This window comes from Anopheles maculipalpis, chromosome 3RL (assembly GCF_943734695.1).
Source record: "Anopheles maculipalpis chromosome 3RL, idAnoMacuDA_375_x, whole genome shotgun sequence".
Lineage (NCBI taxonomy): Eukaryota > Metazoa > Arthropoda > Insecta > Diptera > Culicidae > Anopheles > Anopheles maculipalpis.
This window is the reverse complement of record NC_064872.1, coordinates 65,715,265-65,727,426: the sequence shown is the minus strand read 5'-3', so window position 1 is coordinate 65,727,426 and position 12,162 is coordinate 65,715,265. Positions and strand designations below refer to the sequence as shown.

General features: G+C 42.6%; 1 protein-coding gene across 2 annotated transcripts in view; it reads left to right on the top strand.

Moving 5' to 3' along the window:
* Positions 1–12,162, top strand: part of LOC126561735 (semaphorin-2A-like) — a 624,320-nt gene that overhangs the window by 547,733 nt on the left and 64,425 nt on the right. For both annotated transcript variants that reach the window (XM_050218043.1, XM_050218042.1), the window contains one exon: positions 8,332–8,400. In XM_050218043.1, coding sequence (XP_050074000.1) covers positions 8,332–8,400 — 69 coding nt within the window. The remainder of the gene's footprint in view (positions 1–8,331; positions 8,401–12,162) is intronic.

Sequence of the window (12,162 nt, the reverse complement as noted above, 5' to 3'; positions counted from 1 at the left end):
GGAGCTCCAGGAAGTTCAATCAATACTTGTGAAAAGGCATTCGTTATGCCTTTCCTTTTTTTTATTGCTGTACATTTTAGTCGGATTTGCTAGTCCTGTGCGAGCACCAACTGACACAGTAGAGCATTAAATACAAATGTCAATCCGTACCACTCCCATGGCACGAATGCAAATGAAATGCTTGATTGCTGATGCATAATATACGATGGCAGTCAGTCAGTCCCTTTCCAAACCTACCCTGAAATGGAACCACCCTGAAGCCACCCCGATTCTCAGATGTGTTAATTATCTATGCGTAATTGCGGCCTCACCCTTCCCATAACATGCTCTCCTGTCTTATGTGTGTGTGTGAGGGAGAGGGAATCCTCCAGGAATTTTGAATCCTTTTGCCTTTGCGACAGTTGCCCACTCATCAAGTACACAGTTTAGCAAATATTTGCACACATAAATCCTCCACCCGCGCGCGCACACACACACACGCGCGTGCGTCCATAAAACACAACCCCAAACCCCCAACCATAGCACGTAGTGAAGTGATGCGAATGAGAATTCGTTTTAGGAGCGAATTTAATTCAATAATTTTCCTTTCCAACGTGTCCTTCTCACAACACCCGTTCCATGAAGAATGTTTCCCACCATTCGCAACGGCGGGTGAAAGCATGTAAATCATAATTTATGCTGATTTCTTCCTGACAGTTCATAATAACTGATTGCGTTGCTCCATCACAAGCGTACGTTGTCCACACACACACACATACGTATACTGTGAAATCATGTGAATGTGGCTTTGATAAAGCATTTACCAGGGAGGCAGCAACAAATTAAAGTCACAATCATTTTTACAACCTTACATAATGAATCCTGACAGTCGGGTTTTCGGGCGGTAAGAATAAATTGAGTGGCGGCAAGGTTATGCCACGGAAAATATTGTTTCTATCCATAAAATCGTACTGGAGACAAATAACATAAATCCTAGAAACAACAACAGCCGGCCGGATGGTAACAACCTATTTTGAAACAATCGTGTCGTGATAATGATAATAAATTTTGGCAGGGATTTTATAGCTCAGTAAATCGCAGCTCGTAGTAAGGCGCGTGATTTTAAGACAATTGCTGCTTGGAGAACCGAGGGAGGAAAAAGCTGGGTCATAAACACCGCACACGCAGGTTACATGAGATGAAAATTGCTTTTTTCTTTGCGTTATTGTGATGTGTGAAGTTACCGCTCGTACTGCGCATGCAAAACCACATTCAATCGGTAGAAAGCCAATGCAATGACAAGCTTGATGGAATAAGCGAGAAATGTGTCAATTTCATTTCTTGTCGCCATTTGGCAGGCGAGTGTTACACGACCGGGTGCGGATCAAATGGCACAAAGGCATTTCGCGCGTGGTGCTGAAGAAAGCTGTTGTATAATAATAAACGAGCATGCGAGATTATGTGGCGGGATAATGCATAGATTATGATACAGTCCCTTTCAATCATGGGCATTATCAGCGAGCGCAAGGACTTTGACAATGGAATCGAATTTCATGTGTCTATTTTGTTACTTTCTTGCGTACGCAAAAGAGGGTTGTAACGTCGTCTATTTGCATGCAAAAAAAAAGTGTCAAATTTTGCATGCCTTGCTCAATCTCAGCTCTTTTTTTTTTTTTTGGCGCATACAAATTTTTATCTACCATTAGAATGGAAATCTAAAATCCACAAACAATTTGCTTCCTTTCCTGTGTGGTTTTGTAAGTCGCCTTTAAAGAACGATACTTTCCCTTAGGCAAGTGAAAAAGATACGGCTCATGTTACAAATATGCGCAGAGAGTCACATAAAGCCAGCTGTTACAGACATTTTTAGGTATTTTAAAAGTTTCTAGATTGAAAGAAGAACTTCAGATGCATCTATTCTTAATGTTAAGCAGCACTTTGAACGGTTTAAATATGTTTATGTGTAAACATTTAGTCCAAATATGTTTTTTATATGTTGTTGCTGTTTAAATTCTACTTATTACATGGATCGCCTTCATACTAATCTCTCTTTTGTGTACGAACGCACTCACTCTGCACGTTCCGGTACGTTTTAAAAACTCAAAAGACAGATTTAAGTCTTAGGATCCCCGTCCACAAACCGTCGACAACGTACCGACCGAGCCATAGCCGGTGTGACAACCACAATCCTAAACGCGACGCCCCGTGGAGTTTTCATTTCTAATCCGATCAGCAACATTTAAAAGCATGTCCGACAGAATTTAAACGCTTTGTTTTAAATACGCACAGCGTGAAGAACGATTATTTCTTTGTCCAACATAGAAACGAAAACATGAAGAAACGATGTTAGAACAAGCCACTGAGCGGTCCAACGCATCCAACGATGAATCACTTCAATGTTCACCGACGCTGGATTAGGGCCGAAATTTTGCCATCCCCGTGTCTGTAATTGCTTCAGCACTGGTCCTTTTTAGTAACTCACTCAACCATCATCCCAACCATGTTTTGGTTGGGACTTGGTTTTTTGAATTTTGATAAATGGATTACATTTTCACACTTGCGCTCAAGTTCGGCACTTTCGTTTCACTCTTTGATCGGATAAACTCATCTCTCCCCCGTACTCAGCATCTTCCGGGCCTTTCCTCTGCTCGTGATGGGTGTAATTAATTATTCCACTCCTGGGAGGCATTTATTGAGAACGATGATTTAGACAAATTTCCCAAATACTCCACACCACCGCGTTCGGGAGAGAAAAACCGAGAACGAACTGCCACAAACCGGCAGCCACAAATTATCCTTTCTGTTTTCCCCCAAAAAACCACGTAACGCTTTTTCTTGTGGAACTGTTTTCGATATCTGGGAGAAATTTTCGCGCGCCTAGACACACCGGAAGCTTCCCGTTTCTCTCGGGCGTTCTTTATCTTTGTGTGTTCTAATGAAAAACACCGTGCCATCGGTGGAATGAGCAACTTTGCAAAGTGCCGAAGGGCACTTGTTTCACAAACCAAACCAGCCAACCGGTCGGCCAAAGTGTTCGCACCTTTTGCCCTCCACCGATTGCTATCTAATTATTTCATTGTGTTTCGGGGCTTATCCCGGGGTTCCGAAAGAGGAAAACGTACGTCCAAAATGGTGCTGGTGGTGTAGTGCCCGATGAAAGGTGGAAATTTTATTTTGCTCATTAAACTGTCAACACACGAATTTGGCAGCGGAAGGCAAACCGATTGTGTGCGAGTTTTTCTTCTCCATGTGGCAACCATTGTTTACCAGCAGCGGCAGCAGCAGAATTCAGAATCAAAAGAAGCACTTCCACCAGCATCAGTTTCGGTAAAGTTTGCCTTAAGGAACGCTTTCGAATTCGTTTGGTGCGAACGTAAGGAAGCTTTCTCGGCAGTGAGCGCCAGAAGCGTAAGGATCCGCGTGTGAACGCGAACCTATCAACCTTTTCCGTTCCGGGTTTCGGGATGTGGTGTTTGAATTTACAGCGCCCACAGGAAGGTTCTTTTCTTTTCTCTCCGTTTAGCACAAAGCAAACGGCCAAACCTTTCCGTGTTTGTGGTTGATTTAATGATGGCCCCTTTTTTAAGCGTAAAACAACCCACGCCTTGGGAGGAAAACTGGTCCGATCCTAAAAACAAACACCATTTTCAAACGTATGTAAGCGCCTAGGCCTGTCGAAAACACGTTTCACGACAAATTTCTTGGAGGTTGCGTGACTGTGAGGTTGATCTTGAACCATACGAGCCTGCAGGTCAAATTTCGAGATGCCTGGAAATAAGCGGTTGTTTTTTTGTGTTGGGTTTAAAATAAAGTTCTCACTGCCTGGTGTGCTAGAATAGATGGGATTTGTTTGATATAAAGCAGTGATCAGTGCTTGGATTTTGAATTATACGACTTACAATTAATCGAAACGTTACGTTTGAATTTGTATTGCATAACTGAAGGCGTATATTTTATTGAATATTTCCTTAGTAAGGCAGTCCTGTCTAGTAAGCTATTAGATGGCCGGCATGACATAATATAGGACATAATATATTCTTCGTAAAGATGAAGAAGACTCAAAAACTTTTACATCAACCCATCAAGAAAATAACTTCTACCGACACCATATGCCAACATCATCAGCCAGGTAGCTACCGAACATAAGATGTATTTTTTAGCAATGTCCTTATATTTCGTTCTCTGCCATGAGCCTCACCAACCAAAAGCTTCAAACTATCCTGACGCACCAAGCTGAGACTGTTGGGTATAGTGTATGTATGGGTAGAAATTAATGCGTATGTAATTAGAAACCATATTTCTTTCGACGTGTTTGGAGGTGTAAACGGCAGAAAGGAGGAACGGCAGCCACAAGTTCCCCACCCAAGCAAACGGTAAACAAGTTTGCAATTTGCAACGATTCTTAATCACAATCACATCTAATTAATGATTTCAATTTATAATCCCATAAAGCCTATGCGGTGCGGAAAGGGAAGGAAAAAGCTAGCAGAGGCTTGGTACGTAACATGTAACATGCTGCTGGCTACAGCTGTCGATGAGTGGTAACGAGGAAAGGCAAAAGGATCATTAGAAAATCAACAGCACGGCACAGAACCAGTGGAGGGATTTGGCACGAAAATTCCTTCCCAAGGTGTCAACAGCCCACGATAAACACAAACGAATCCCGAATGGGGAGGAGTCGCCATGAAACACGTTGGCGTGAAATTTGTTTCTAATTTAATTTCACTCACCGATCACCCGGAGGGCATCAACAATCGCATCACCGGGCGTTTCCAATTTGTCAATGGGAAGTTTTTCTTATTTTCGTGCACTCTCTCGTTCTACATTCTGCCAAACGTTCCTATCTGCTGATTGTGTTGGCAAATCGTTTGCTTTCCCGGTGGAATGTTACATGAACTTCCACGCCAAAGGTAAGCGCTGTTCTGTGCTTTCCTAATCAAGAAGACTTTTGAATCACACTTTCTCGTCCTCGGCTCACTCTGCATACGTTCGTTTCGCACGTTACAGGATATAAGGTGCGTAAAAACATCTGCCTTCCGGTAAACGATCTCAAGAGTAATGTTGTTCACCCGGGTCGGTAGAAAGATGTGTACACAACACAAAAATTCCTAATTTCTAATCGCGAATAAATATTCAACACAAATGTACCCAGACGAAGGGACAACTGAGGGGCAGCGCGTAGCAATGGAATGGGTGAAGAAATCTGCCTGCAAATGAAAATGCCAAACGCCCTCGGGGAAAACACTTCGCCACACTTCGAACCATAACTGACAGTGCTTGCTTGCCGGCATATGCAGAGAAGCCGCACAAGAGGGTAAAGCAGCCGGAGGGGGAGAGGGGGGACCGGGGAAGTTGGAAAAGAACACGATTTTAATTAGTGTCAGCATTTGTAAAAACTTTTAATAAAGTATTCGGTTCGGTTTGCGCTGGAAAAGCAAAGAGGGAGCTAAACAGTGCGGTTTTCCGCGCGATGCTGTAGCATACGGGTGCCATGTGCCAGTCTTCTTCGCTAACTTTCGCGCTATTACACTAACCCTCGGTTCTGTGAGAAAATCTCAAGGCGGTACCTGTAGTACAACGCCACATCCCAACAAATGGCGCAAATCCCAGTGAAAGTATTTTTATTTTGGAATTATCGAATTGTTGTTTTCAGTTGGTGCTTTTGTGCCTTTCCTTTGGGCGCGTTGTAAGGACTGGGGAGAAAAATACTCGAGCAACAATGGTTGCGGGTGAGGGTGTAAGGTTTTAATTAAATCTCTACTTTTCGATCGCTGCCAATAGCATTACCCGGCCTGGCACTGGGCAACTGGAATGGTCCCGAAAAGTTGGAATAAATTTAGTAGATAAATCAGAGGCTGCCTATTGAAAACGCACGCAGCAGCAGGGTCAATGTGATGTGTTTTTGTGTGGTATTCTAAGCACATTCTTTGAACGGTTTTCCTGAACGGAATGAGAAGGTCCTTAAGGGTGTGATGATTACCGTTTTTCTCATGTTGGTTGTCCTTATTTGACCAAAAGTCCCGCTTTCGGAGGTGGGGGATTGTCGATGAAAAATGTGCTCGAGGTGTTACATGGTGTATCACACTTTACAGCGTTTCTTGAAGTGACAGTTGATTTACAAATCGAAATAGAATTGTATTTTTCATTAATGAACAATGCTTGAGTTATGGGAACGAAATTGGATTTGAAAATAATTAAGCCAATTTATTTTGCCCTAAACATCAAATGTTCTCTAAGGCGAATGACATTATTGAAACAAAACAAAACGCCTAAAGCTATGCAATGGGAAGATCATTATCTGCTTCGTATGTGTTTGGAAAGAGGCATTACTATTATTTAAGTAACGAATTAAAACAATGTCCAAATTAACTTAATTAAATTAATTTAGTTTAACTCACTTATTTGAACATTGAATATTTCACTGAATTAAGAAATGTATTGCACAAAATACGTAAAAGTAGCAGACATAAACTTCTCTATAGTACCGATAAACAAAACATTCCTTATAATCCCAATAAACGTTGTCAATGGAAAAATAATTCCTTTTAACTACCCCTTCTGGTACTGTGAAATTCAAAGTTCTCCTAGCTTAATTTTAGCATAACCCTAAACCAACAACAAAACTCGTACTCATTACCCCTATCACACTCTAACGAGAACGGAAAGATCGATTTATCACGTTCAGCCATTTTGGGACAAAATATTCACCTCGGTCCGTTTTTCCACCCATCACACAAACACCAACTCATTATCATCATCGGTTACGTCCGTATGCACAAGGCATCGAAGTGGAACAAATTAGCAAACGCAATATCCTTCCCGAAACTGGTTGCTTGACGCTGCTGTGCAGTATCAACGTCGGGACTGTAATCATAACGCGTCGCGAGCAAGGAAAAACGTGCCATAGAAATGTCGCGAAAGACCTTTTTGCAAGCATACACACAGCGTCAAGAACGTTTTTCGTTGCGAGTTTTCTTCCCCTGTTTTTTTTGTAGCGTTGTCTAGAAGGTTCGCGCGACCCCTGTGGGTGTTGCGGGTTTTTGATTTTTCGATTGGCATTTTACTAAAATACCATTTTCATTCCACAAAAGCAACCCTTTGTGGATGGGGTAGAGATGGGAAGAATTCTACCTTTACCCCCCCCCCTCCCCCTCGCTTACTAACATCCCATCCTGTCCGTGGGTCGGTTCATTCAGGCGTGTGCACTTTCGAACATTAACGAGTAGAGAAAATGTGTTTCTCGTTCCTGCCAAGATGGCGAAAAACCTTAAAGTTTTTGGGGGATCGGCAATGATGAAGGGATAAAGGTCCTTGAATGGTAGTACTACGTAAGAGTGAGTTTTAAAATTTAATTAGGTTCTTTGATTTATTGTAAATTACCTGTCAATTATGCACGAAGCATGTAGATTGGTGTGTGGTACACGGAAGTTTACTGGTCGGTGGCGTTGTCGAATCGAGACTTCCAAGGCAAGTACTTGCGTTGAGCTAGGAAGGTTTGAAAATTCCAACGCTACTCCAACAGGCGATAAAAATGCATTGAAAGTGATTAGAAGCCACACTTGAATGTGTCCGTTTCTAAAGGCCAATACGCCAATATGTTGGATAAATGCTAAAGGGAGTCCTACACAATTCCTAATCCTTCAATCACATTTGACATTTGGTGTACGGATGGCAGACCGAAGTACCAGTAAAAGCTACGACTTTTTTCCTCGGTGCCACGTAGTTTTGTGGATCAAATTTCATTCCCTGCGATTTCAATTAAACCGGTATCCTTTTCTACGTTCAAAGTGTACCAGAAAAGATACGGGACACGGTCCCGGTTGTGTGTGGAATGGAGTTGTGATTAAATAATGAAGCATATCCTTTGAGACTCCCGGATGTTGTCATTATCTGCCCAACGCTGTAGCACAGCCGTTCAACCGTGAGGAAACAATTTCCTATCGACGGTAATTACCCTTCACTTGAAGTTAAGCGGGCGGACCGGATGGATGGATGAATGAAGCGTGGAAACAGGTGACCGTTTGCTATTAGTCTGTTTGTTTGTTTGCCGTCGGTAAACAGTTCATCTTCGTTAGCCGTTAATTAGCGATGACATCGTTCTTTAATCTGTCTGCGTCTTGGCTTCCCTGCCCTCCGTTGGGGCCCCGTGTCTCTCTAGAGAGATTATCCCGTAATGATGAATTCTAGGATGTACGGATTATGAGGGTTTACGTAAGCCAACATCGGGAGGATCTGAGACGTATCGAGATTATTCTGCTACAACAATTTACAATTACGCAATTAGTGTATGTGTGTGTGATAAAAAAACATTAATGAACAACATCTTTTTCTTCTCGCTCTTTCCCATTTCAGCGCGACACCATCGTGTTAGATCCGACCAGCTCTGACATACGCAACTGTGTTTCCAAAGGCAAAAGCGAGGTAAGTGCCGAACAAAGATTTGAAAACTCAGGTCAAACAACCCAAACTTATCGAGCTTACTATATCGGTACCTCAATGTAAAAAAGTCCAAAAATTGCTTCAAATTGAAGAATTTCACTCCTTCATGTTCATACTTTTAACCCAAACATCGGCACGTCTGATAATAATCACTGATAAATAATTGCAATGCTTTAAATACCAAAAAAAAAACCTAAGCATTACCCTAACACATCTCTTCTATATGATGAATGTTCCTTCGCATTGTGAAACATGTTAATAGCAGTGAACAAAGGAGAAAGTTAAAGCTGCAAGCAAAAAGAAAACAACACTAACCGGACAGACACCACAAGCGCAGACAAGAAAAAAAGAAACCTTTTCCCTATTATTCAGCCTTCGTTTTTTGAACGTCTGAACCATCTGTATCTCTTGTTGCATTTCCCTGTTCGGCAAATGGTTGGGCCAGCTTCTGTGCAGTGAAGATAAACTTTCCTACCATTGTATCATCCGGTTGTCTTCAGTGTCGTCTGTCTATCTCGGAAGTAGACCCAATACTTGAAGGAGCATGGAGTACTATTTTTTAGAAAATCGACCCCTTTCCATTTCCCTCTTTTTCCGCAATCTTCCTACTAGGCTTAAGAAGAAGAAGCGTGCTGTTGCTCTGATATGCTGACTTTTGTTCTTTGGTGCGGTGCGCTCACTCTTCGCACTTTAAATCAGTGCACCAGAGCAAATAAATTGCAATCTGTCGACCATTTATCTTACTACCAAGTGGATGCGTGGGACGTTGGAGCGGGTGCAAAAGGGAGGGGGGGGGGGGAGAAAGATTCAAAGTGGTGCTGTTCGTTTCTTGAAGCAGCATTACCAAGAAGAAGCAGATGTTGAACTTTATCTGTAAATTCAATGCCGGTCCAATGCTGCCGGGGAAGGCGTGTGTGCGTTAGTGCCCACCGTGAATTTCCGCCGACCACAAAACGTCTTGAATCGGAATGTTTTGTGCCGAGAAAGGAAAAGTTCCCTTCTACGGCAAGCAGAGAGATTCTGGTTAAAAAAAAACGAATGAACTTTTTCCCCTTGAATACAGAGACATAAGGTCACCGGTAGGTGAAGGAAAAGCGAAACAGTTAACGAGGAAGCAAGTCCAGAAAGTTCTTAATAGGTGTATAGGTGCGAAAGGAATAATTCTTCGAAACACCAGCAGTCTCCGGAAGGATTGCTACGGGAAGAGTACATAAAAAATGTACATAACCTCCTAGAAGGAAGCGCTTGAGCCTTCCGAACATGTACCTCATCAATTGTACTTTTTAACTGGATGGCCCAAGGGGGTTTGGTGCGTCCAATTGTTTCACAAAACAAACTAGTTACGAAGCAGCGAAGCGTTGAAACGATGGGATAAGTATAAATTTCTAGCAAAACTTTCTCCTCGTTCACTTGAAGGTTGATGCCGTTGCTTGAAGCGTCCACAAGGTAGTGTGAATGACGGCTAGTCTTTTACTCTTGAACTAAAGAACTTAAAAGAAGCTCGGCACACGGGATGATTTCAGGCTTGAATTCTAAGGAAATGGACAAGGCACAGCTCTTAAAGCATTATGCGAAGGATAATATGTAAATCGTACAGTGTCTTTTGCTATCTCGAAAGAACCAAAGGCAAATGTTATGCCATCGTTACCTTCCTTCAATCAATTTTCCGCTTCTATGATGCAAAGGTACATACGTTCCTACCAATCTATCCTTCCCAAACCTTCCGGTAGTAAGAGGGTACCTTCATACGTATCCACACACACATCCAGTGTGTGGTGTGGTTCTCAATCCTATCTTCCACAATACGGGATGCGGTGAATCCATTCCTCTTGCATCTTGGGGCGATAATTTCCCACTCTGTGCAGCAACAACTCCACCCCGCATTACCAAACCAGGTGGAGTGAGATAAGAGTTGGATGAAATCTGAAAATCATGCTGGTAATAACCAAAACGCACCCGGACGGAAGTGGGAGTTACGGAGTTGTGCGACAAGGAAAGTTAAAATATTTACTCAATTGTCTCGTGGAATTTATGGTACGATGTGTGCTAATTTATGTGCCTGTCCTTAAATACCACATTTCTCACAAGACACATGCGTAAGGTATACAGCCCCTGCATGATACGGTCGACTGGCTCAATCTAGGAAGTTTGCACACGGAAGTAGCATCCCTTGAAGTGATGATCCCGAATCTGGACATACAGCGGTAGAAGACATTGGTGACCAATTCGAACGAACCCAGCCAATGCATTGTCTTGGCTGGTGCGGTTAAATTCGCGCATTGGGACATGTTCAGTGTGGTTTATGACCACCCTTCACCGTGGACCATAATGCATTAAAGTTCGCCAGTTGAGTAATGTCCGGTGGAAAAACAAGGTTGTGAATTGATTTTTAAGCTGTATTACAACTTCAAGCGGATAACGCTTCAGTATCCGTTTTAATCCTTTAACAACACATAAAGTGTCAAATGTATCCTCCTATCTCGAGCATGCTGTTTGTAAATGATGGAAATCTCCAACACGACATCCAATTTCAGCCAGAGTTGTACACATTCGAAGGCAACTTCTGCGACTGTACATGACCATGTTATCGTATTATTGTTCTAAATGGCAAACAGACACATAAAGCATTCTTTATTTCGGCTTTTACTATCACCGATCGATGCTCTTCCGGTTCCGCTCACTTCCGGCATGAGTCATCTTCTCGATTCCCCCAAAACGCTCGGACTGCTGCTTATGCATGCGTGACATATGTATTTCTTCTGTTATCCGATCTTGATTCATAGAGCTGCTTCGGGATTGGATTTGGGAGGAAAGATATCTAGCTTTAGTCATCTTTATGGGCAGGCAAATGGGCAAATGCTTTTTGACGATATTTGTCCATTGGAAAAGCATTCGGTATTCGGAGGGCGGTATCCGATGGCCCATTGTCGACTGTAGTAGACCATACATCTCTAAACTCTGTGAGCCAAATCACAGCTCTTGGTCAGCAGAATTTTGTGTACAATCTTACTTCTTCTCTCTCTCTCTCTCTTATCATTCTGCTCGACGATTCTGTCGACGGTTCTGATTTTCATACAAATTTGAATCGGAAATGGTTTGGCTGCGGAGCAGTGGGGGCAGTATTGGGAACATTTTCCGAACTTCTGTAGTGTTCGAACTGTCTGTAAAACCGGCATCAGCACCAATTCCGTTCGGTCTCACAAAAGTCAGTCATTGTGACGCTATCGAGTTTTCGTTGTCCATTTCCGGTCTTGTAGCCGGGTTACCGAAAGCCCGGGACAGAGGAGATGGACGGTTTTGCACGATGACGGGTGATGTATGATGTTCTGTACGATATTGTTGCGAACTTTAGCCACGTTATTCCCCCGAAAAGAACTTTGTTTAATCTGGTCGTTAAGTTTTATGTAGATGAATGCAAAATTTACCGCTAAGGGATAGGGTTCGGTCAGTTGTTAGTTGGAAGAGAATACTCTTTATCGATAGGAACAGAAACATAGTCAAAGTTTTGGATAATTTTTTTGTTTGGTCCTATACCGGAAACCGTCAATTCTCTATAGCCAGTCTTTTTTATGTGGAGCGGTGGCGGTTCGATCAGCAATGAGCTACCCTCCAACATAAAACCGGACCAAAGTGAAATAAAGCAGCAGCGTATCGGGACGAAACTTTGTCCATGAACATCATTTACCACAGTGTGTAAATGTGCGCATTGCATTCGATTTTTAACTCATCCATGTGTCACGAAAC